Raw genomic sequence first — 27,746 nt, forward strand, 5'->3', positions numbered from 1 at the left:
GTAGTAGTTGATAGTAGATCAAAAACATTATCCACAAGAAACTGTAGACAATGAATTTGTTTTCTGAATTGTTTTGGAATTTGAATTCATCTTAAAGCGGTATAATCCAATCTGGAAAACTTATAAGAACACAAAGTTTAATTAATTCAATTCAGAGTAATCAACAACTAAAACAGGGATAAAAGGATATTTGTATAGTCGACTTATCAGAGTTACAGAAGTTCGTTGATTTTTCTTTGTGCTTAGTCACCAGATGACTCAGGTGCTGCTTGCGAGAAAAAGGAAAGAAAAAAAGTTGCCAAGAATGAGCAATTTGTCGAGCCACACTCCTCTTTTTGTCATTGAAATATTGTCACATTTGACAATTGCTGACAAGCTGATCATAAACATTTATTCACATGTTCATATAGACATATGTATGTCTGTATAAGTACTCACATTTTAAAGCATGATGTTTTTTTGGTTTTGCTTTCGCAGATGATTCGGTGGATGTCACATCGGAGCCCGATGATCAGGATGTGTCGGTGGCAGCTGCCTCACACAATCCCAATAAGGGACAACTGGAAGTGCAATTGGGCGGAGCTGTTACCCTGCAATGTCCTCAAGGTAAGACAAAAGGAACCATTAGAAAACCAAAACGAAACTTCAAAAGGAGTGCTGCCAGGACCAAAAAAGAAACTTTAACTCCGGCTGAGAAATGACTTCTAATTACATTTTATATTTGCCTCCCCATCCCGCTCCAAAAAAAATATATATTTGTTGAAATGGAAATGGGAATGGGAATGGAAATGGCTTTTGTTGTCTCAGTCATTAATTAGCGCAATTGAAAATTAATTATGCGTGCAATTTACTTTGCTCACTTTTTAGGCCAGAATAGATACGGCCAAGACACAAAAGTGGGCGTGGCCGGGCATCAATTAAAGAAATTAAAACTTGCGTGCCGCACTCCTTTGACCCTCGCCACCCACCCCCTTCGCGCTCTATTCGTAACGAAAAAGTCAATTAATTAAATTCTACAATGACTTTTATGTTTTTCTGTCTCTCTCTCTCTCTCTCTCTCTCTGTCCGTTTCATTTATTCATTTGTCTTCTTTACTTCGATTTAGGCTCCCTGGGCTGCTGGTCCCATTTGGATACAATTTCGGCACGTCTGCGTGGCCTTGGCTATGGCAGCTCTCAGCCGACTGGACAATTTTCGCTAAAGGATGTGATGTATCAGGATGCGGGCATTTACAAGTGTGTGGGTCAATCTTTGGCCAACAAAAAGAAACTGGAAGTTCTACAAAGTGTGACTGTCTCAGTCAAAGGTAAGTTATAGAACTAACCAAAGGTTAAACTAAAGTTAAGTGACGGAATAGCTAACAAAGGAAGATCAAAAATTAAAGAAAGAAGGTGTTTTTAGAAATCTCCAATATATGCTTTAGAAAAAGGTTTAGACCTAGTTAGATAAGGGTAAAGGATTTGGGAAAAGTTCTATTCCTGTTATATTTCACACTTAACTGTGAGTTAAGCAAAAAAAGTCTAGACCCTGTTCTACTATAAAGACAAATGATGTTTTAACTCTAGTTGATCTTTATATAATTGAAACATAGACAAAAATAAACTGAATCTATACCAAGTTAACCGACAGTTAAGCATTATGTAATATAAGAATAAACCTAACTGTCACCTAGAACAAATTTGAAACTCAATCTCGTGTCGTTTAGTTACCTGCCGACAACGCACTTTTAACTTGACTCACAATTAGTTAAGTGAAGTTTCATTTCATTTAATGTTAGCCAACAGCAACGAACCGACCATTAAAGTGAAAGAGGATGGGGAGGTGGGAGAGGGCCATGGCCCACATTTTTACTTGTCAGGTGACAGCGACGAGTTAAAAACATTAAAAACTTTGACAGGAGTTTTCGGGGACATTGGAAAAACAAATGAAAAGTTTTATTTTCTTGCTGTCAAAAACTTCGACATTTTACTTTGCATGTGATTTTGCGAGGCTCCCCAAACGACTTTTTGCGCTGGAGAATAACCACCTTCTTCTTCTTCTCTCTCTCTATCTCTGTCTCACTCTCTGCGTGTTTCTACTGACATTCTTTGTGCTCTGTGTGTGCTTATGCTCTGCTTTATCACTTCTTCTCTTGTCGCATTGACACTTGTCAGAAAATCTTTTGCCTGGGCGTGTGGAAAAACGACGCATGATTGATGACTTGGCAAAAGGTTGAGACTCGAGATGTAGATGAAGGGAACGATGGCAGGAGATCTGCAACTGAGGCAATTCCAATCAGTAAGAAATTTGTAAAAAAAAAAAAAATGAAGAAACACAAAATTGGAAATTGTGCAAACGGAAATTAAAGAAAATTTTTGCAAAGCTTTGACTTTAACTCCATCTCTTTTCCACTTGCTTGCTCTGCTTATCTTTTTTCATATTTTCTTTTTTTCCCCCTTTTTGAAGACTATAGCTTAAGTTGTCTTGAGGCGAAAGCTAAGTGGACATTGAGACAATAAAACTTGGCAAGTGCTCTACTGTGTCAGGGTGTGGGGTGGGTTGAAGGTGGGTTACCAACTGACAGTGCCAGCAACAGCAACAGCAAAGCCTTGGCCAAGCTTACCCTTGAGTGCAATCCAAACATGGCAAAAGAAGCTCCCATACAGACACACACTCGCACAATTCCTTACCCATTTCTTGGCTCCCAAAGCCAAGCCAAGCAATCAAACAAAGTCGTTCAAACGGGTCCGACGTAGACGTCAGTTGGGTTAGGTGAATGGGCGGAATGAGGGATTGGGCGGGGGATAAGCTATCCATGTGGACACACAACACTTATAATGCTCTCTCGCATGCAATTTCAAGGTAAGACATTTTGTCATTAAAACTGCGAAATTGAGTGCTAGATAAACAAAACTACTCCAAAAGGAGGATGGGGTAAAGACGAAGAAAGATAGATGGAAATAGAAGAACAAGGAGAAGGCGTTGCTGCTAACGCTTAACACAAATAAACAACTATGGTGAAGACACACACACAGACACAAGTACTCACACAACGAGAGAAAGGAAGACAGGCGGTGTAAATAGTCATATTTATCAAGCAAAGGATTCCCAGGATATCAGAGACACAGGTAGAGTTTGATAAAGCACATACAATAGATTAAATTTACAGCACAAAGAGTTGGCAAGATGAAGACAGAACACAGAAAGCGAGGAGAAGGAGGAGTGACAGCAAGAGACTGCAAGATTCCTCTGGGTTGTCCTTGTATTATTTGTATTTTCTTGTAAAATTAAACAAAAATACAAAAATTGCAAACAAACACACACACACACAGAAGATGAAGAAAAAAATTAGAAAACAAAGTTACTGTCTACAAAGTTTCCGTTTCTTTTTCCTTTTCATTTTTTTTAATACCCTTTAAAATCCTTTTCATAAACAAGTACATTAAATATTTAAAAATCAAAGAGGTAAAGCAATTTACTCATTGATAAATAAGTTTAAGCACTTATTATTTAGCTGAGAGTCGACTCATTAACTTACAGTTAAAATTAAGCAGACTTTAGCAACCTCAAATTGAAATTAGTTCTCTCCTTATTTCTACCTAACTTTGTGGTGTTGATTGCCTAAACCTTTTGCCAGAACTAGGCAAACTTTTTAATTACCAAGTCAAATGGCAAAAAATTACAAAAAAGAAAACCCCAGTGAGAGTGAGGGTGAGGAGAAAAGGAGATGTAAGACAAAATAAACGCTGACAAAGAGAATATTAATTATGACCTCAATCACTTGCTTGGCTTGACATTTTTGATTAGTAGTTAAAAGGGAGGTCAAAAGCTACAAACAAAAAACACAAAAAAAAAAAAAGCAGAAAAATAGAAGAACCTATAGCAAGGGATAGAGGAAACTACAAAGCTTCATTATGCACATGTTGTTGCATCTGCCTCCGCCATCCACATCCACGTCCACCTACGTTCTGAGCCACCCTTTTTTGTTTCATAATGAACTCGTTGCTTTTACGCTTCGTTTAAGAGCGAGAGCCTCAAAATTTATGCAAAGAAGCTCGGGTCGAGCTTCCCCGTGCAGCAGCGTCTTGCACCTACTTGCATATGCAACTAAGAATAGTTAAAATAAATGTGCATATGAATTTTGAAAGAAGAAACAACAAAAATACAAAAAAAAAGTAAGAAAACCTAAGGATGAGAGGCAAAAACTACTGAACACTACCAATGCAAAGTGCACTTACTTAAGAGAGTGTGTGTGTCTGTGTGTGTGTGTGTGTGTGAGCCAAAAAAGATGAAGAAATGTATGCTTATGCTTGTGTTAAAGTTTAGTGCGTGTGCTGGGCATGAAAAACTTTTTCGCGTTGGCAAGTACAAAAAAACTGAAACGAAAAAGAAAGCCCGTTGAAGAGAGAAAGAAAACTTCGAAGCAACTCTGGGCAACTGAAGCAGCTGCAAAAATGTTCAGCACTCACACAAATTAAATAACAATTTTCCCTCACAATTTCGCTTTGGCTTTAGCATTACTTTGCTTTTCCTTTTGAATACCCTAACATACAAAGAAAGTGTACCTACCTAAAAGTTTATCACAAATTTGCATTTTGTCTATAAGTCCAATTAACGAAACATTTCATATCAGATGAGATTGGATCATTAGCCTTTCTTTTTTTAAATTTTTACTAGTTAGTTAGACTTATTATCTTATCGAATATCGAATCAATGGAAGTCATCTTAAAATTTTATTGAAAAATATAATCTCTTATGAGAATTTTTTAAATCATCAATTGTAGCCAGAATCCAACTAATCCTAGAGCTATAGGCTTTATTTTCGACACTTAATGATTTGCCATTCCGTATTGAAGTAGGAAAATTTGTAAGAGTATTGAAATACCTTTAGGAAAATAGTTGGTCCAGCTGTTTGGATTTCCTTTCGTTGTTGTTATTTTTTTTGTTTTGTGATATTCCTTATGCACAATCCTTAACTTTATGTGGGCGTTTTTCTTGTTGACAGTGTTTTGCATGTGTGGGCGTGGCAAGTTTTGCATATGTTAACTAACTGGCAAAAGTATCTCAGTAGCTACAACTTATTTTTGGACCCTTTTTTTTGCAGTTTGCAGTAATTTTAAGAGAGAGAAAACTAAATTGTACAGTTATTTTCCTTATTTTCTTTTTAGTTATTAAAAACTAATGAAGATGTTGCATTTAAGGATATACATATGTAATGGTAAAAGAAAGAAGAATGTTTATTGTCAGAAATTTGTACAAATTGAAAGTAATTATTGGGTATCACAGGGTTTCTTTTGTTTTTGTTGTCTCTCTTTCTTTTGTAATTGAAATGAGTTTCATTCTTGTTGCCTCTGGAGGTTTAAATGATTATTTGTGGAATTTTTTTATTACAAATTTTGAGGTGAAGGGTGAGAAACATTTCCCTTCCATAACGCTCCACTTATTCATCGCAGCTTCTGCTCCTGCTCCTGCTGCTTGAATCCAGCAAATGATTTCTAATAAAAGCTTCTCTTCGCATATTCCTTGCTTAATTTAGCAACGCACAAGGATACGAAAGTCCTTCTGCAGCATAAATATTGCTTTATGCTCTCGCACACACTTCACTTACCCCTACACCCCACCAACCCTCCACTCATCACTCCCATTCTTTACCTCTATCCCTTGGTTGGGCCCTGTTTTATGCATGCTAATTTGTTATATGCATGTTGCCTCAATTCCCATTTTCTTGTTCTTCATCATCATCATCATCATCATCGTCTTCTTGCCTTCTTCGTATATGTGAATACCCTAGGAAACGAAGAGTTTTACTAAGACGACACTTTTTAGCTTATATATGGATTGAATCCTTTTACAGATCTGCAAGTTTGTTTGACTTTTCTGGATTAAGAATCAAAGACCGATAATTACATATCTTTTAACATGCGGAAATGGAAAGAGTACACAAGTAAATACGGGTATAAGGGTATATCTCTGGTATATTATATTGTTTAGTAAAGTTGAATATCCTCGATTACTAATGAGTATCTATCTAGTCGGCTAAGCAATTCCATTTTTGTTTATTGCTCGGCCGCATGCCTTTTGATCAACATATGAGGCAGCATTTCTCTTTCTTCCCCCTGTAATTTTTGCAGCATTTCTTTAGGGCTCCCCTTCCCCAACTACCCAAAAATATTTTTCATCCGTTTTTCATTTCCTTTTTTTTTTTTTTTCATTTATCATGCGTAATTTTCCTTTTTGGCAAATTTGCTTTTGGAATTTTGCGCGTTTGTTGGCAAATATTGCTTTGTTTCTACTCATTACAAGGGGAGGGCACCGAGCACAAAAAATAATGCAAAGGGGGAGTGGATAGAGGGAGGACATCTTACACTTTTTTTTGTATTCCATTTGTGCCTCATTTAAATGGCAATTTATTGTGTATGCTGGGCGACATGGCAAGGCTTCGTATTTTTTATCAAACGAAGCGAGGAACACAAAATTTTTCACAGCAGCTGCGGCAAATTGCATGTTAAATGTTTGCCAAGTATCGCCTCCATCTCCTTTCGTCCTTTTCATCACATTCGTGTCGATCTTGGGCATTAGATAAACGATTTTTTAAGGGTTGCAAAACTCAAAATTAAAACTCCAATTCCAATTCCAACAATTGCAACTTCAAAGTCGAGAACCAAACAAAAATTGTAAGCTCTGGGGAATTGTCTCTAAATGTTGGGTAAATAGTTTAACCGTAAACCGAATGAGCCCACTCCCAAATGCTTTGAAGTTATGAAATGAAATGTTGGAATGTCATTTAACACAATTTTGATATTCTCGTAATGCAGTTAGATTTATCAGATGTAAAGAAATTAAAAACAAATCCAAAGATTTTGCAGTTACATCTGTTCGAAAAGTTTCTTTTTAAGAATTCCTTGTTCCCCTTAGCTTAGCTCACCGATGATAGATAGGTATGAATACTTTAAATGTTCGAAGCATTTTAGTGGCTTAGCAAACTATTACAAAAACCAAAATTAGCGGGAATTGATTCATTTTTCTTTAACCTCAACCATAACTAAGTTCTTTCCCATTTCAATGGCATTTTTGTGTTACTTTTCATTATTTAAACACTTTTATTTACTATTTAAGTGAAACCATCAATTTGCCAAAGGTAATATTTGTGCAAATATTTAATTATTATTTTTAGCATTTACTTTTGTGTTGGAATCTCATGAATTTCTTTGCTGGTTTCTTCTCTATGGCAATTTGTGGCTTTCTTTTTTCTGCATTTCCAATTAGTTGTTACATTTGCCGTTTGTGTATATACATATATTCTTGACATTCTGGCTTTGTTTTTCTCATTTAGTGTGTGTTCTCAGTTTCAAATTTTTTGTCAATTTCCTTACACAATTTGTGTTCAAGTTGATACAAAAGCAACTGGACGAGAAAAAAAACTCAACAAAAAAAAAAAAAAAAGATGTTGGCTCTTGCTCATAAAATGCATTTAAAATAATTTGGTTTCAAAAACGAAGAAAAAAAAAAATAGATACAAGCACACAGTTGTAGTCGAAAAACTTTCTCCCTTTAGCAACTGACTTTCTCTGCACCACCCACTCCTGCACTTTCCTCTTCTCTTTCCACTAGCCACCCACAATTCATGTTGTTCTTGGCTGGTTGTCAACAGTTTTTACCCGTTTTTCCTCAACGCTTTTTCCTATCTTTTTTGTTTTTCCACTGGTCTTTCCTTTTGCTCTATGCCGTATGTGTGTGTGTGTGTTGTCTTTTGCACAAAATGCACTCAAGCATTAATTTTTACGCTTCAATTTTCATACCCCACACACACACACACACACACGCAGAGAAGAAGACTGAGAGAGAGAGAGAGAGATATGGATAAGATGGGATGGCAGGGGCATGTTGACTAAATTATAATTTTCCATATGTATGGCCATCTCACTCCCACACTAATGTCTACAGTCGTTAGTTAAAATATGAACTCCAAAAGGCTAAAAAATGGCTGCCAAGGCAGCAGCAACAGCAGCAGCAACAACAAGAACAGCAAAAACTTTTCAGACAGTTGCAGAAAATCATATTTCTGGTCACAAGTTGAAAGAGATGGCTACAGACCATGACAGCATTCAAAAATGGAGTAAGACGGAGCGAGACGGACCATGTGTGTGAGTGAGGGGGGAAGAGAATTGCCAGCCTGGTGACTTCTGCAGCGGAAATGAGTTGAAAAAGTTGTTCAAATAGATGACAACAGACGTCGTCGGTCAACCCTTTTTGCCCCCTCTCTTAGGCTTGCTTTCCTCTGGAATTTCATTCCCCCTTCCCCCTCTCTTAAGCACACCCATTGGTTTACGTCTGGCCGGATACTGACTGTAAAACAAGCTGACAATTCGAATTCTCATTTATTTCCATATAAAATGAGTCGAAATCAAAACTAATTTGCACTCGGCGAATGTCAGGCACACTTGAGGAATCGCAATATAAATACAAATTAGGCGAAATGCACTCCAAAATATGCAAGACGAGAAGCTCTTCCAAATAGGCCATCGATTGTGTTTTGCACAAATAGTTGCCTTTAAGAGTAATGCCTCCAGTTAGAGCATGCAAATTGGCACCCCTCTAAGACAATTCCATTGAGAGTTGTCGCCTGTGGGGTTAAGTTGGCTTCAGTTGAGGCCACCAATTGTGTGCCCAGCGGCAGCCACATTTGTTGGTTGCACCAACTAATAATAAGCGGAGAGTAAGAGGAAGGAACTCTCAGTGCAAATCAAAGAGGAGATGAAGGACGCAACTGAGTTGCTGTATAATGATGACGTGTACATACCGCCTGCCAGTTGCCTCAAGTGGATTATGCAAAGTTACTGAGAGAGGGAGATCTTAGTGGGGGGTTGCCTAAAAATAAAAATATTATAGAAGGGTTGTGCGTCAAGTTGCACATTGATTGAGAGTAATTTAAGCGTCAACTTATGAGGGAAAAGGAATTGGGTTGAAATTCCATTTAAATTACTATTCCTTTTTGTTTGATGCTGCTCTCTAATATTTGGTTACCATAAATTTGTTGGCCAACAATTGCTATAATTTCTATTTGGGCCTTGAACGAAAAAACATCCATTTAGCAACCGCCAAAAAGACCTCATTCCCAAAACCCTCTCGCTTCTTCACCAGGCATTCTGCATGTTGAAACGTCCATTTAATGAGCTGCCCACGCATAAAATGTGTAATTTTTTGGTGCGCCCAAAGCTATGCAATAAAATTCAAATGCATATTTTAATTGCATTTCACTGTGACCAGCAAGGACAATGCCCACAACAGAACACACACACAAACATAGACATATACATATATTCAGTAGGAGATAAAATGCATATAGGAAAAATTGTTGGTAACGTTGTGCGTAAAGTAATTAAACGACGCCGCCACAAAGCTAATAAAAATGTCAAATGTCAGACTATAAAGCATAGGCCTGACACTCACAAACACACACACACACACTGTTTGTCGTTGCTCCGGCTGAAAACCGCAACTTTCGCACCGTTTGCATTCTCCACTGAGCCGCAAATTTTATGAGGCGCCTCTTGGCTGCAGTTTATGTAAAGCGAACGTACATGGCGCCAATTTGACATCAAAATGTCGACATCACTTATAGGCCCTTTCATCAGAAATGGAACGTTGCGCAATACCTTTTTCATGTAATTGCTTTGCCAACACTAACAGAAAAAAGTCAAACTTTAGTATGCAACACTACACGTTTACCAATAAAGCTATTTTTTTATGAAAACTAGGAATGAAAGGTAAATGACAAATAAATTAAGAATAGATTTAAAGCTAGGCTAAGTTTTCAATTCAATTGGATGAATTATTATTATCTTTGTCCTTCGTCTGTACCTCTGGAGGTCTGTGTCTTTTTTCTGAAATTTTACTTGACCGTTTAGTACTTTGCTTCATCGAAGTTCTGCTAGTCACGGCTACTTTCTGCTTAAGAATCTCTCACTGAAACTACACAGATCCCGATACCTTAGCAATACAATGTCTTATTCGATGTAATTTTTCTGTCATCCCATCTAACCTCCTCCAGCAGACTAGGACCCACCTGTCAATCCTTATCTCTGGCAGAAATGCAGAGTAATCTTCATTTAACATATACAAAGAACAACGCTTGATTTCATTTAACCTGCTCACCTAACACCTAAAACACTTTGCAACACTTAACTTAACTCACATAAATATTTTGCAACACTATTGCTGTTGAATTTGATAAGAAATTTTGAAACAAATATTACCGTGTTTATTAGTCAACTGCTTTATTTGCCGAACCAATTTGCGCCCACAGATTTTTTACTTCTCTTAACTTGTTCTCCATCTTGATTCTAAGGGTGTGTGCGTGTGTGTTCGTGTGTGTGTGTATGTTTACCCATAATTTTGTAGTGTATTTACCCAACATCACTTAAAACTTTGCCAAACATCTCACTTTCATAATAATATACACAAAACTAAGAAAACGTTAGGTAGAAAAATTTATTAAATTTTACAAGTGGAAGCCAGGTAAAAAATAAAATGAAAAACTAAACTAAACAAAACTTACAACTTGGTAAACTACACGACAAACCCAAAGCCAAAAACTTTAAGTGGCACATGTGAAGCGATTTTTGGCAACTTGTGCAATTTGTGCAAAAGCCAAGGCAAGGCAAGGCAAAGACTAGAAACGAGAGTGCGAGAAAAAACGAGAGGTAAAGGGCTAGCTCAAAAATTGGGTTGCAAATGCAAAGTTTTTACTTAAACTAAAGGAGTGAGAAACATAGAGAGAGAGGCTAAGAGAAAAAGGGCATGGAACAGAAAGAGTTGAGTTGCCATCATATGAGCAAACGCCAAACTTTGCGGTAGAACCGAGGAGTATCTACAAGTTGCAATCTTTGGCTGTAAAAGTTGCCAGCCAACCAGCCACTCATTTGATATTGAAAGTGAAAGAGCATATTTAAATACCTAAACTATGGCAGAAGAGGGGTGTGTCAAGAGAGGGGAATGGCAGTGGGCGAGGACCATGAGTAGCATCAGCAGATGAGGCAACATTGCATTCAGTTTTACATGTTTGGCTTAATTTGTGTTGACATCGCCAAAAAGAGGCAAACAGAGGTGAAGGCGGGAGAGTTAGGGAAAGAGGTTTGCTCTTTGTAAATTTTCAAGATTTAGGTTAGAGATATTTGCACAGAGACATAGAGAACTAGAGGCAGTAAAAAAGAGAGAGAGAGACAGCGGGGTAAAGATGCATGCATACCTAGAAGGCTGCTCTTATTATGACAACTTTATCAGTTTTTAGCTTTTCCATTACCCTCTATATATTATCAAAAGACTGAAAGGGGTATATTAGGGACTGGAAAATCAACATATAGAAGAGATTTTTATATTGATGTGAACTGATGCCACAGGACATCCGGCTATATCAGTTATATCTGCTAACGTTGTGAGGTAATTACAAATTACAGTCACCACTAATACTAGCTATAGTTATTTGGCCTTAAATTTAAGAGAGAATCTTTTTTGGCAGGATATAGGTAAAGTTTTGCAATTTCCCTTAAGGATTTCCCCATTTAATGTCGCCTAAATGTAAAAGTATTTTGTCAGAACTCTTGTCTTGTATTGTCATAACTTTTGGAATCCATAAGATATACTTTTATCAGTTCCTTACTATTAGGCAAATTGATGTTTCAGACTTTATTAACGTATTTTCAATCGACTTGCTCCTGGTCAAAAATGATTATAGTATATGTAAAAGTGATATCCAAGATATAGAAATGTATATTGAATAATAAAACTACAATTGAAATGGAATTCATTGATGATCAGAGTATTCAAAAACACAACTGATCAACAAGAGATTCGATTCTGGTTAACTTATTTCATTAGAGAATCTTTAAAAAACTCACTTCACTACAAACATCTGGCCAATTTTATAATAAGTAACCTCTGCAAGGAATAAAAAAATGTATGAGTAGTTTAAAAAGGGTATGTTTAATGCGGTGTTTACTTTCATTTGCATTGCTTTTACATTTGCACGTCACCTTAGTTAGCTATCTGCCTACCCCTTACCCCACACAAACCACTGCCTTGCCCCAACATGACACTATCATTCAGTATATAAGCAAACCTTAAGGTCAGTTGAAAATCATAAAAGAATATCAAATGGTCAAGTTTTTAGCTTCGAGCAACCAACTAAATGAACTGGACATACCTTTCTCTACAGTGTATAGATAAATCATTGGACTAGCCTGAGGTGTAAGGTCTTTGATATGAAAAATAAGGATGTAAGCCTTGTAAAAACTTTGAGGACGATTTAAAAATTGTCATGTACGCGTTTTAAAACGCCAACAAAACGCGTGCTTGGACTAACAATTGGCCAAAAGCAAACCGCAGTAAACTTTTTGCAACAATAACAAAACGAAGGCTTTTGAAAAGTTTAAACCACCTCTCTCTCTCTCTCTGTCTCTTTCTCACACTCAATGCTTTTGCTTTTAATCATTAATTTTTAAACAGTTTTGCCAGCTTAGCCAAGAAAAAAAAAACTTAAGATAAATGTTGAAAGCCTTTTGAAGAAGAGCAGCGTTAGAAGATGTGAGTGGGGGGGAGGGGGGAGGAGGGTTACTTTGGGTTTAACTTGTCATCGGGTGTAATCTATAATTCAATGCCCTCTCTGCTCAATGACAATAAATTCAATTAAAAGTGGCCTAAAGGTAAACTCTTGGCCAAAATGGCCAAGTGACAAATGGCGGGCGGGGAAGACCAAAGTAAAAGAGCGCTAATCCCTTTTTGATTGCTCAGCCAAAGCACGTAATTTCAATTTTAGCCAAATGATTTTTCACACACACACACACAGAGAGACGACGAAGAAGGCAAAGAAGGCTTTTACAGAAGTCCTTGTTAGTGTTGTTGTTGGTAATTTTATTTGCAGCTTTTTGCATTAAGTGCACACAATGTTTATTAATTATTCAAGGGCAACAATAACATGGTAAAAACAGGGTAACAGCGCGATTCCTGGCAAAGGAGCTGGTGGTCCGACGACCGGAGGTGGTTTGAGATGATGAAGGTGGAGGTCACTACTTCTCTTGCCCTCGCTTCTCTTTCTGGTTGTGCTCCTTGGTCCTTCCCTCAGGCAGTCATTGCATAATTGAATATTATGATTGTTATTTTCACTTGCTGCCTGTCGGATTGCCTGTTATTTTAGTGTTACCATCTCCCTGACCATTTTTCTTTTCCTTTACTTTTCTTCTCCACACTTTCTATCTCTCTCGTTTGCTCTTTATCTGTATTTTCATTTGAGCTGTGCATATTTAATAAAGTCTCATACCCTATAGTCATAGGCTCGAATGAAATCATCATCGTATGAGGAAAACATATAAAATGGTTGATATTCATGATCAGTTGCAACAAATCAACTGAATGAATGCTTATTGCTTTGCCTAAATGAAAAAGATTTCGTTTTTCTGATCTTTAAATCTAAGAAAAGGTCTATAGATATCTATAAAGGTGGAGTCCTTTCAATTTTACCATTCAGTCTATCTGTAATCAAACTAAAAACATTCAATACCACAGAATGTTGTTATGTCCTCATCATTACCACTACAGGGTAGCTTAAAGTCCACTTAATGTCCAGATTGGGCCAGTGTTTTTTTGCCATTGTGTGTGTGTGTGTTACCTGTTTCAGCTCGCAGGCTCTTTCAGATTTCAGATGTTTCCTTTTACAGCCGCTGCTGCCGCTCTTTGCCTTCCTATCAGTTTTTTTTTTTTCTGTTGTGTTTTCCTTTCTTGCCCCTGGGGCATGTTTTGCAGTTGTTTACGTCTTTTAAATGCCGCTCACCTGTAATTGTCTGTTCTGTTCAGCTTTTCTCATCGTTTCGTTCCAGTGTGTGTGTGTGCTTTCTTGTTTCTGTTGCTCTTTCTGAATGTGTCTGAAATTGCTCTGGGGGAAATGATTCCTGCAGCTGAAGCTGCCAAAATGTATACCCAAGTGTTTGTTTTTTGGTTTTTTTTTCGTGTTGTTGATTTTAATAAAAATATAAGTAATAGTAGATTGTAATAGAAGTAGTAGTAGAACGCTTTATAATCAACTTGTCAGTAGCTTTGGGGAATTGTCATCAACTTATGGTTTATTCAATTGTTTAGGCAATTCTTAATATCAATATGCCAAGTTAATCTGACACCAAATCTTAGCAATTTGAATCTGTTTTCATATTAAATCTTACTCATGGGGCATTCTGACTAATCAATTACTCAGTATTTAGTTTAAGAATTAGTGAAAAAGTAAGAAACTTGAGCAAGTTCGTCAGTAACTTATCGGTTTTGAATGTGATGCTGTTACCATCTCGTCTCTTTCTCGTCGTTTATTAATTATTTTTTAGCAGATTTAATTTAATCTATTTCGACATTTCTTCGAAGCCCCATCTACACAATCGTTTTAACTTTGTATCTAGTTCCTTATACCTAAACGTGAGAACTTTCTGCTGCATCCTAGAAGTATGCTAAGAAGAGTTTATTAGACCTTGTTGACATTCTAAGGAACTGAAATAGAAAAGGGAACTATAGAAACAGATTTATTAAAGTTGTATTGATGGAGCCACAATTATTATATAATTTTAGACCACAACCAACCAAACTTTCATGGCCCCAAAACATTTGGCTTAGTTTAATTGCATTCAATTCTAATTATATTTTGGTTCATATTTTGGAATATCAGTTTGTTGTGTGAGTAGTGCGAAAATTCTCAAGAGTAACTAGAACCACTTTAGCCAACTTTAACTATAACAACTAGTTTATTTCTATGTACAGTTAGTTGCTGCAACTGTACTTTTGGCCATCTTTGATATAATTAAGTTGCCTGTTTTGGTTCATTGCATGAAAATTGCCAAGTCCTTGGCGGTTTTACCCCAGTCACTGCCGTTACGTCCCACTTTGCAATTCACAAATGAAATTTGCATGTTTTTCCCAAAGTAGAAAGGAAAAGGATGAGAGTGAGGAGCAGCGAAGGGGAAGGCAAGTGCAGGGAACTGCTACAGCTAAAAGTAAACATTTAAACAATAACAGCAACTTTGCATGTTCTACAATTGTTGCAACAACAATAGACCGAGACCCTTAGACCAAGACCTCCAGTTGAGTCAGTTCGGGTCGAAAATAATAAAGTTTTACAGCTGAAAATTACTCAATTCCCGTTGCCCGAAAAAGTTAACTTAATTTTTCGTAGTTGCCTTTTGTCTGTGCTGAATGAGTGAGTGAAGGGGGGGGTGGGGAAAAAAAGTTTCTTTTTTTTTGTGTATAAAAAGGTGAAGGCGGGCAGCGGCGACAACAACATGAGCAACAACTGCGAAAAACGCTTTGCAACACTTTTGGCGGCCACTCGACTCGAAATGGGGCCAGACAATGACAAAAAGAAGAAGGCGGACAAAAGAAGTGGGACGAAGGGGAACGAAATGCTTGCACCATTGATTGCACGTAGCTGAAACTTGGCGTTCATTTGCGTATGCCGTGGCCAGTGTTGGACAATCCACTTGCCAGACACAAAAATGAATATCAAAAAAAGAAAAATAATTGCATTTTCACATTCGCATCCAGTCATTGCAGTCAGAGAAGTCGTTTATTCGCTTGTTGAAATTACTTTTGGGCAAAGCCATCAGCAAGAAACTGAGTGTTGATTTTATCAGTGCTTTTTGGCTCTTTCGGTTAATGCTTTAAACCATAATTGAGTAAGAGTTGCAAAAGCATTGTTCAGTAAAGCCAAAAGAAGTATTTTTTATATTTAACAACTTATCCAACTTCTTGATGAATGACTCAGGTATTAAGTTTTGAATATCAGTTGTGTAAAAATACGATCTTTTATGTGAATTAAAACAAATTTTTTCTGTTGAAGTCTCTTGATTCCCTACAAACAAAAACTAATCTTCAAGGCATACACTTGATACTTACTTTCCTTAATGCAAATTACAAAATGTTTGATTTTTGTCCTTCAAAATGATTTGTGCAGAATTTCTCTTGTTTATGTTGGACCACCTTCTTATACCCTACCCTTTGTTATGCTCTTCATGCTCGACTCATCCTACGCACACAATTCAAAACTCATTTCAATTTAGCACCCAAAGCTCTTTGGCTTGGAAATCAAATTAAAAATCGCACCAATGACCAAGCTCTGGACCCTGGGGCCATGAACCACCTGAGTCTGAGCGATGGCGAATGAAGAGTCGAAGGGTACAAGAGGGTGGCAAGTGTGTGGGGGAACCTTTAAAAATTCTGCCACACGGCTCAGTGAGTGCAAATCAAAATAAAATTTAAATCTCTTTGAGAGCTGAGCTGGGTTTTGGCCTCACACATACACACAGAGTGAAATCATTTTTAGCTGTCAAATAAATTACACTTTTTTTTTGTTGGTGGTGGCAACCCTAGTCTACAAAATGGCGTTGAATGCATAATTTGGCAGGCTGAAAAGGGGGAAAGTTACAAAACACAGAGTGTGTTTGTGTTGTGAGAGAGAGAGAAACTCACTTGGTTTAATTGATTTTGCAGTTAGTCGAAGGGTTTTCAAGTTATAAATTTTGCAGAGTGTCGATTTGTTTTTGTTTGTGTCTACACTGAATTGTGAAGGAGGGAGGGCGACGATTCGTTGCCGTGTACCATGGCCAACACCCTTGAGCCAACACTCATTTGCACTTAACACTTTTGGCCATTTTGTTTACCAGGAATTGGGACCTAGACGCCATTGTGGCTCAAAGTTTATTTCCTATCTTTGTCGCTCTGTCGCTCTGCCGGCAAAGGCAATGATGAGGAAAATTGCAAAATTTTCGTGCCTTTCGATAATTAAATATGCTCATCGTGAGTGAGTGAGTGAGTTAGTGTAAGAGAAGCAGCAGCACATGGGTGTCTAATTGGATTGTCGCAGTGTTGGCTAACGTCGTCAGACTGCATAAGCATCTCAGCGAAAACTCTCGGTATTTCTCTCTGTAAATCTTCCTCTTAGTATTAATCCACCATGACCCACATAAGTTCCACAAAATTCGCTTTGGCAAAAACTTTTTAATGAAGTTTCGTCGTTCTTAAAACAAACTTTTTTTGTGTTACCTCTCACCCACTCCATGACCTTTTACACCCCACACACCCATCATCCATTCAAGCCGCACATGTTGTTCTCTATTTATTTTGATTTTCCTATCTGTTTTTTTTTTCTTCTGCAACACTGTGTCTCCGCCTAGTGTTTAGTAGATGGTGTGGGGGAAGTGGCTTAGGGTTTGCGGGAGGGTGGGGAGTGCGGTAAGTGCCACATTTGTCGGGTGATACGCTTTTAATTAGTGGCGATGGCAAGTAAACTTTTCCACCAAGGCTTTAATTGCAGCTGATGCGTAGCGTAAAAGTACAGTTGTGTTTGTCAGAGAGCTTAGCAATCTGTGTGTGTGTGTGTGTGTGCGTAAAGAAGTGTGCTGACGCTTAGGGCTTAGAGAGTTTACTTAGCATAGCTTAGGCAAAAGTCCTTGAGAAGTTAGTTAGTTAACAAACTGACTGAACAAAATTGTATTAGGTTTCATTACTAAAAATATCTTTCTCTATGATTCTTTTTTTAGGTGCTCCCACTGTGATGGCACTGAATGCCACACCTGTGGCCTATCCCGGATCACCTTTGCACCTCAATGTGGAATTCTGCGCCAATCCCCCGGCACATGCAGCACGCTGGCTGCATGGTGATCGTGTCTTCACCCCGGGCAATCAATATGGCAGCACAGTGCTGGCCTATTCCGTCAAGGTACACAGAGAGAAAAACATTTCCAAGATCTTTACTTACACAATGTTTCTGTCTTTGGTTGTTCTATTTTCTTTTGGCAGGATCTGCCCACACCATATTGCAAGGAGGCTCGTCTCACCTATGTTAGTATGCATGAGCGTGTGCCGCGCACATTTTACTTCATTGTCTCAACGCCTGGAGGCGTGGCCGAGGCTGTTTTTCATGTGAATTTCACAAAACGCCACCGACCCATGTCGAATGCCATCGATGACGATGAGGAGGAGGAACTGAATCGACCAGAACAAATACATTTCCCAGTTTTTAGCAATAATACGGCAACCAATCTGTGCAACTCATTGGTCCTGACCTTGGTCATCCTGAGCATATTCAGTTGCCATTGAGTTGGGCGAGAGAGTGTGTGAGTGAACTGAATGAATGAGCGATTGAAGTGCAGTTAGTATCCACTATCAACTATTACTACAAAAACTACAACTATTTCTATATAACCCTCCCCCTTAAACCAACAAAACCAGTCCCCCCTTAACCACATGAGATTATGCTATCCAAAAACTATTTACTCTACTCGACCTATACCAAGTAAACTTAGCTCTATATATATATATATGTATATATTTATATTTATATGTATGTGTGTGTTGTATTTGTAATCAAATTTAGCCTAGCATCAAAAATGAAAATGAAAAATTCAACAAAAAAGGCCTAATCCACAAGTACATACATAGACTAATCCCCGCCCCAAGTTCAGATAACTATACACATACATATATCTACACACACACACTCACACATCCACACACACACATATATGTATATATATATATGTGAAACGAAAAACCAACCAAGCATTCTAGGCATTTAGGTTAAACACTTTTTACCCTAACCAAGCAAACTATTAACTATTTAGACCTAAAAACGATAATTGCAACTGTATTTGTATTTGTATGTGTGTGTTTGTAGTGCTTTAAACCAACAAAATGCCAAACCGAAAATATCCTTTACCAAAAACCAAACTAATTGTAAAGAAAAGAGCTGGAAAAACTTTCGGCATGGCCAAAGTTACTCCTGCAGGGGCTGAATTAAGATATCCTTCTGTCGAATTCTGCAACTTTTATTGTTTTTATTGACTTTCTAAAGATCTAGAAATACATCGGCTTCAAATTATTTTGAAATTTTCATGCTAATTTCATAAAAGTTCTTCAGTCTTTTGAATTCAGAACTAGAATAGAACTTGGTGTTTAATTTTAAACCCTGATGTTAAATCTGGATGGCCATTCCTAGCAAGAGATCATTCTTAGCGAAGTTGTCTATGTTCAAAACTAAAAAACATTTAAAAATCGTTTTCAAATTAGTTTCCCAGGAAATCCATCCTAGACTCTATGGATATAAACTATCTGAAGTAACCTCTGCAGGGGTATTATCAACATGCTCAATCTTTGTTGGATTTATAGATACCTTATGTTCCTTTTTTCGAAACAGAAAAAACAAAAACGGAAAAGGATAGTGACAAGCGACTGATTTTGTTAAATATTTTGAATATGGTTAGAAATTTATGTATGTCTATGATAAGAGCAGAGCAAGAAAACCAAAAAAGAAAAAAAGCGAAACTAATTTAACTATATAGTTTAATGATAAATTGTAAATGAAAACAAAAACTAAAAAGTTAATAATGAAAATAAAAAAAAAAAAAACAAAAAACTTACCAGGCACGAACAAATTCCTTCCATTTGAAAAAAAAAAAACTAAAAGAAAACGAAAAACCAAACGTGTAAAATATTTTTCGAAAAAGTAATCAATAAATATTTGAAATTCAATTCAGTTAAGTAAAATTAAATATATATAGTTTTATTTGATTTCAAAGGACCAAAATACTTTGATTTTACTTTCTTTTATGCTTAAAATCCAAGTCGAAAACAAAAATTGTAAATAAATGTTTAAAATGTAGGAAGACAAAATTAAAAAGAAATGCTCAAAAATGAAAGAATAAATGAATAAAAAGTGTTAAATGTTACCCCCAAAGAAAAAACAATTGTCAAAAGTAGATCATAAACGTAAAGATATATATTCATATATATAAAGTCGATTCATATGCCTACTGTAAAATATTTCATTTGGAATGAGCAAGTAAAATGAAAAAAACAACGGGGAAGAAAGCCAAAGAGAGTCGAAAGTTTTTTGCCATAAAATTTTTGTATAAAGCCAAAGCTTTTGTAATTTATTTCATAGATGATCTAAGCTATTTAATCACATTTAATCACCCCCCCCATACTAAAGTATATATTATATACTAAGGCAAAATCCAGATCAATGTATAAAAAGAAAACGCAAAAGAAGAACTTAACGCCAATTTAAGAGAGAAAAGTTTAAACAATTAACAAATGAGAAATAACTTACATATATATATATATGTATATATATATATAAATATATATGTATGTATTATGCCAGTTTACTAAGCAGAGAATTCCAAGAATTCATTGCAAAAAACAGAAAACAAATGAATAATTTTAGTATTATGTATTATTTCATGTAATGCCTAAAATGATTACATATATACTTTATTATATATATACAACTTATATAGAGTATATGTATAGTATAGTGTGTGTGTGTATGTATCCCAATGTAAAATTGAGTTGGCAACTTTTTTTAGTTTTCATTATCTTGATTGCAACAAATTGTATTTAACTAAAGCAAAAGAAACAAACACGTCGTCATGTTAACTAAAAAACCAAACCAAAAACAAATTAATTAAATATTAATATTAATACATAAAAATATACACACATTATATGTATATTGAATTGTATTATCAATTTGTTTATTATGCTGGTAATATTTCTAAAATATTATTATTTAAAAAACAACAACATATGAAAACGAAACAAAATGATGTTTAGTCCCCCCAACAAATAAAAAAAACATGAACAAAAAAAAAGAAGGTATAAAAAATAACAAAAACTTAGCTCTTAAGTGACAAACCAAAATGTGGCAAATTAATTTTTAAACAAAATATATATATATAAAACATAAATTTGTTCGTTTGTAGTGCAAAAAGGAAAGAAAAATTAACACATAAATCACACACACACACAAAGAACGGAAAGATGAAACAAACTAACTACCAAATACGAGTTATAATAAGCAAATGGTTTAATTAATAGGCCCAAAGAAATAAGAAAATGGAAGCAACAACCACCAATAAGACACAAGAACAAATAACAAAACGAAAAAGTAAAAACAAAAAGCAATTTTTAGCCATACGAAATAAACATTAAACAGTAACTAGAACTACAACTAAATGAGAAAACGCAAAGGGCAGAGAATATATACATAAAAACGAAACAAACAACAACAAATTGAATTTGAATCAAAAGAAACAAATAAACAGATTTCGGTTCAACCGAACTTTTTATACTCTTAAAGAGAGATAGAGAAAGAGAAAGAGAGAGAGAGAGAGACAGTCAGTGTGAATCGATTTTAATTAATTACCAAAATTTATTACATTAATTAGAACCAATAATTCTTGAATTCATCATTGGCGGATCTAGTGTTGGAAAGAACAATTCAATTCCCGCCCTAAAGTATGCAACAGACAGTAAAGAATATTTCTTTAACAACTTTCTATTAACAACTTTTCCAATGAAATTTATTTTTAGCTACAAAATATTCTCGAAATTCCTTTTAAGTTTTCAAAGAACAAATTACCCAAATGCTTATTACATCTCTGGAAACATTAGATTTGACTTTATGAAGCAATATTTTGAGCTTAAAAAACGTCTCACAAAAACTGTATAACAAACTACAGATTTCGATAGATTATAAAGCCAAAAACCTTGCATTCTGAATGATAAATACTACCGAAGGATGATCAGTTTATATAACCTTTACGATTCTCTAAGTTTTTCTAACTTTCTTAAGAGTATAAAAACGAAAAACTTCCCCTAAACACACACACACACACACACTAAAAACAATAAATGAAAAGAAGGAAGAAAAAAAACTTTGCATAGGTCAAAAGCCAAAAGGGCCAAGTAACTGTTAAATTTAAGCCAACCAAAAAATACAAAACAAAAGTAAGAGGAAAAACAAAAACAAAATGCCTGGCAAAGAAAACAAAGAGCAACAAAAGGCAAAATGAATGAAAATGGGCCCTCTAAAAAAATTTACAAGTTTAAGTGACAAAGCAACAACAAGAAAATAGCCAATTTAGCATAAAACGTAAAGCGAAACAAATGACAAAAACTAAAAAAACAAAAATAAAATAAAATGAAATGAAATGAAAGAGGAAACACACAAAAACAAAACAAAAGAGAAAACGAAAACAAAAAAAGAAAATGACAAAAAAAAATAAAAATAAAATTTGAAATGAGAAAATGCAAGAAAAATTGAATTTTTACTACTCCCCCTGTAAAAGGGGACACCAAATGGGTAAAGAGAGGGTGAAGAGAGGGTTTAGATTGTGGCCTCTATTATTACATTAACACCGTGGCACCCTCTAGCGGTTGCTATTGATTTGGCAGTAAATTATTTATAACATTTTAGATGATTTAGTTTTTTAATGAATAAGCGTGGAATTTTTTTAAAAGTTAAAGTTTTTTTCATTTTTAGGAGGTTTTTTAATGATTAATTCAATTTTTATTTTTCAGATTTTAACTCAAAATACATTTAACAAGAAATAAAGTATAAAAATGACTAACCCCTTAATTTATATCGTGAATACGCCTTTGTCAGCTTCTGTTGATGGCCAACTTACTAAGAGCCAAGAACTATTCAGATGAATGATCATTTTCCCTTATAATAATGAGGAAACTAATAACTAATACATTGAAAAACTCTTAAAATGACAATGATAATTAAGTTCTTTTAAAACTTTTTTTTAAAAATGGATAATTTTATCTTTAGATACTGATCTCTATTAAAGTTTAAGTAGAGAGTGTATTGCACTGGAGGGTCAACAAGTTGGCTAAGTGGAGAAATCAGTTTTTTTGGAATTAAGAAACTTTTAGAAGAACTATTAAGAAACTTTTCAATACAATGAAACTATTTTATTTTGTTCTACAATTACAGAATCCATTCAAAAGGTTGGACACAAGGAATCTAACTAAAATTTGCATCTACAGGAAGATCCTCAAGTCATAAGAAATTCTAGCTATTTTGTTAAGATAATTCATAACTTCTTAATGCTGTGTGAAATGTCACTAATAATAACAAAGTTAAAAGAATATACAGAATGCAGTTGAAAAATTTAATTTTATGTTATTCTTTTAACAAAATAAAACATATTCAACTCAATTACATTCCAATACAATTATTAAGTAGAATTTCGGAATTAGATTCCATAAATTTTAATAGAATAATCATGATTAAACGCTTTAAGCAAAAACATTTAACTAGGCATTCAATATACAAAAGTTGAAAAAACAAATCGCAATTTCAATGCACAAGTGAATGGTTTTTCCTTTTGAGTGTTTTTTGTTTTTTTTATGACAATTTTTTTTTAAACTTTTTTGCTCGAACTACTCAACTCATTAGAGAAATATTCGCTAAGATAGATGAACTGCATCGGGATCTGCCCACTTACTTCCCCAACCGACCAATTAGGCGATTTCACCATCAACCAGCTAATTGCAATAACTTTATTAACATTAAGCAGCTGGAGCCACTCCAGCGATGGCCATCTAGTGCCCCACCCAACACACCGAATCACAGTGGGAAACCACTGATCGAATGTTGTATATACCATAGATAAATCAATCAGTTGCAGCGCCTCGCCCATTGTGGATTGCCATGGACATAAAGTCTACAATTTTATGGTTAAATATTTTTTTGATATTTGGTTTTGTTATTCGACATTTCGGTTCCTCAAAATCCTCCAAATGGCGCATATCATAAGCAAATTGAGAAATGTGTGAGTGTGTGTGGCTGGGTGGAGGTAGTTTGCGGTTAGAGTTGGAGCCGGTTGCTTGTTGGCGGTTTGTGGTTTTGGCCATGACAACAATTAAAAAGAAATGCGCACAGAAATGCCAAATTGGCAATTGCGGATACATATTTGTTCGCAGGTTCAAGTTGATCGCTGGTCGCTGGCTGCCATCTGGTACCTGGCTAGTCTCTCTTGGCTTGTGGTTTTGGTGGCACAACCATTAGAGGCACCTTTCGCTTTGGCGCGTGCGTCGACATTAGCCCATTCCACGGTTATTCCACTCGATCGCTGGTCAGGAATTTCAATTGATAGATTACACTGTAAATTGGCTCTTTGTTTTTTCTGCCAGTGTATTCATATTTATTTTGATGTTGTTGTTGCAGTTGCTGTTACGCCTCCGCCCTCTTTTGTTAGTCTTTGGTTAACAGTTTTACTGTCATTAGCGCCACAAGCCACATCAAGTGGCACATACATAAACCGGCCCGGTTATCACCACAGAAAGAAAGAAGGAAAAAAAAACAGAAGGAAAAAAAACAGGTTGGCCAAACTCTTTAGGCCAAAAAGTGTAGCAGCCAGCCACCGACCGACGAGCCGACCAATCACCCAGCCTCACACCCCCTTCCGCCCTCTATCGTCATTTTGGCCAGTCCATCCTGCGGTGTCGATGTACTTTTGATTTCCAAGTAATAAACATGAACCACAATGTTCGCGCTTGATGACAACAACGCAACTGGAATGGAAATGTTGGAAGCTTGTTGTTGTTGGTTGGATCGCGGTAGGCACGCAGGCAGGCAGGCAGGCAGGCAGGCAGGTAGGTGGATAGGTGTATGGATGAATGGATGGAGCCAGATATCAGGCTTAGTGTGCGAGATGGGCTGATTGAACCAATACAAACCGGAATCACCTCCAATCTCCTTCTTCTCTGCTCAGCCTCCACTTGTTCCTGCATTGGTTCCCCAAAATGCTGAGGCTATTTTAGTTAAATCTCCTGCTGAGTGTGCGAGGGTACAACTGTGTGTGTGTGTGTGTGTGTGTGTGTGTGTGTGTGTTGTAGCCTTTCCCTTTCATTTGCATTTTTGATTGATACTGATGCCACTGCAACAAACCGTTGACCACGACTAATGTCATTATAACCTTATATCATGAAGAGTGAATTAGAGAACTTGACATCTCATTTCTAAATAAGATAACAATGATAAACTCTTGAGAATCAAACAGAATAGAATTAAAATATGAGATAAAAAGAATAAGAAATATGTCTCTCAATTGACAATCAAATTTCTTTTGGAAAAAGAGTCAGTCTTTGAATCTCTATAATAAGGCTAAAATAAAATAAGATATTGACTGGATTTATTAGTGATAGTCTTATAACAACAGCTCAAAATCTGACAAATTTAAGGTATAGAAAATTTGAATTTTTAGCAAGACACATTAAAGTTAATAGAAGTATTTAAACAGGAGATGTTGTAGATTGGCTGAACTTGATGATTGGTTTTTATTAGCATGAGTAAATTTATATCTATAGTTAGTTTTCAAAACTTAAAATTAAAGAAAAAACAACCTGGGGGAAAAAAACTAAAAATTATTCAAGTTAATTTTAGATTAGATTAGATTAATTTATTGTAGCATTTTCACAAAGAGGAGAAGAAAACCTGGAAAAAATTGTAAAAATAAACGAAAAAACATATGTATAGACAGAAAACGATAAAAGTTCGAAGGTTTTTGACTTTTTCAATGAGATCCTATGACATTTGATCAATTTCTTAGACGCCCTTGTGAGTCAACCATTGGACCACCTTAAATCAATCTAATTAAAGCCACTCATGTCTAATATAATTAATTAATTTAATTTATGTTTCCACAATGTGTATCATTTTATGAGTTTATCAGCACGAAAAGAGATTGTCAGAAAAACGAAATGGCTGTAACTGTAAGTCGTTGGCATCAGTTTGGTTATTCAATAGGCCAACAATATTAAAGTAACGATTTGTGAAAGTGTCGTTTATAACTAAACTAACTAACTGAACACAACATTTAACTGCCTCGCCACGCAAAAACAACAAAAGTGGGCAAATCTCTTTCGTGATTGTCCTTCCACGGTTTTACCTGTAAGGGTTTAATATGACATGTCCTGGCTGATATCCTTGAATTGATTCTTTATCAGCTACGCCTTGGTAGGCAATTACTTATTAATTGTAAATTATATATATAACTATGGATAGTTGAAAACGTATTTCGACTTTAAACTCATTCGGCCATAAAACGCTGACAATTAAAATCATTTCCATTGCACTTCATTGGCGTATTGGGCGGCAGAAGGCTCGCTCGGACTCGGCCTCGTGCTCGGACAAATAATTTTTCATACACTTTTATGAAATTTCACAGTTCAATTAATGCATTTTAATTTTAACTTTATTTTCCAATTTACTTCACACTGTTAAAAAGGCGGCAAGAAACAAAGACAGATGGAGATGAACCGAGTGATGCAGAGAGGGAAGGAAAACACAAAAAAAAAAATGGTTAACGCAAAATTAAAAATGGTTTTTGATTGATTGTTGCATGAAATTGGCTTTTTGGTTTGAGAACTGGTCCATTGATTGTAATTGCCGTTTTCGCTCTCTGAGTATATATATTTTATTTGCCCTGTGCACTTAATTAGCAACAGGAGACGAGGAAAGGGTGGGGTGGAATGGGGCCGGAGGCTTCTTCTTCCCTGCCACGCCTCCTTGTGTCACACACCTTCTGTCTGAATGAAGTTTACGCCCGAATGGGCTTTTTAAAATCAAATAAGTATAATAAATAAAATTCAGAAAATAACCAGAAATCAAATTAACTTAATTGCTTTTAATAGATTTTTCCGCAATTTTCTTTCAGTGGGTTTTCAATTGTGTGTGTGGTCAAGGCATTTTATAGATTTCCTTAAAATTTTTTCATTTGGTTTTCGGGAACGACAAGTTTTCCCATGCGGAAGAAAATGCTGAATTTTGCTACATTTTGCTGAACTAAGCTGAGCTGGTGAAAATTAGCCACAGACAATTTATGAGTTGCAGCAATTTCCTTGCCACAGTTTCCAGTTGCAACTATTCATTCAGGTATTGTATGTATTTATGTATCTCCTCGGTTATATAATCTCACCAAATGAATTTGTATTTGGCTTTTTGTTGTTTTTGTCATTTGTAATTGTCTGTGGCAAAAATGCCAATGCCAGTGGAAGTGCCCACCCATAAAACTTAAAAAAAAATGTGAGAGAAAGCAGCAAATTAAATAGGCAAAACAGTTGTAGTCGAAAGATAAGAACCCAACAAAGAAGAGGAAAACTCTGAAAGATGAAAGTGATGAAAGCATGTCGATCTTATCGAACTTATCTTACATCCGTCTTTAACATCTTTCTGGTTAGGTTAACCACAAAACGAGCTAAGTTAAGAGTTTAAAATAACAATTGGGTAGTTGACAAATTTGACTTGAAGAAATCGTTATCTATTCTTTATACTGCTAAAGAAGTCTTCAATTAAGGAACACTAATTGAAAATGTTCCATATGATAAGTGAATAGGCCCTGAAAGTGAAGGGCACAGAAGACACACAGCCGTATGATGGAATTGGTTTCTTTTTAAGGTCTGTTCTTACAAAGAGAATCATCAAGTTGCTTGACTACTTTGAAGGGGTATAGTTGAAGCCTAAAGACGAGAAACTAAGTACTAAGTTAAGACTACTTTATTGATATTGTTTAAGAAGAAACCAGAAATCGATAATTTTCCATCATATTCAAGACCCTTGAGTGTCAAGTAGATAGATTAATTGAAAGATTGAATGAAGCTTTCTTCTTTATTCCACACTGGGAATTGAAGGTATTTAAATGTTTCCATGCTAATTGTCTGGTACTTGGCTTAATTTGTATACTAATTATTTTATTGGATTTCTATTAAATAATTCTATATCTTTTTTTTTTATTGCATTTCACCATGATTTGCTGAATCATTAACGGATGTATATTGACTTTAATAAAATATGCAATAAACAAAATGAATTGCCCAAAGCATAAATAAATACAGATGAGAAAAAATGTAAATACATGTGTACAAAAACAAAAACGTCACATTTC

The 27,746-nt window shown here is 35.7% G+C and overlaps 1 protein-coding gene across 1 annotated transcript in view; it reads left to right on the forward strand.

Annotated features, from left to right (window-relative positions):
- tei (teiresias) overlaps positions 1-18,274 on the forward strand; it is a 155,946-nt gene extending 137,672 nt beyond the window's left edge. Inside the window, exons 9-12 of the mRNA XM_068289557.1 lie at positions 478-606; positions 1,106-1,306; positions 17,547-17,725; positions 17,806-18,274. Of these exons, the coding sequence (XP_068145658.1) occupies positions 478-606; positions 1,106-1,306; positions 17,547-17,725; positions 17,806-18,105 (809 nt within the window). The 3' untranslated portion in view covers positions 18,106-18,274. The remainder of the gene's footprint in view (positions 1-477; positions 607-1,105; positions 1,307-17,546; positions 17,726-17,805) is intronic.
- Positions 18,275-27,746: the final 9,472 nt, after the last annotated feature.

This window comes from Drosophila tropicalis, unplaced genomic scaffold (assembly GCF_018151085.1).
Source record: "Drosophila tropicalis isolate 14030-0801.00 unplaced genomic scaffold, ASM1815108v1 contig_593, whole genome shotgun sequence".
Lineage (NCBI taxonomy): Eukaryota > Metazoa > Arthropoda > Insecta > Diptera > Drosophilidae > Drosophila > Drosophila tropicalis.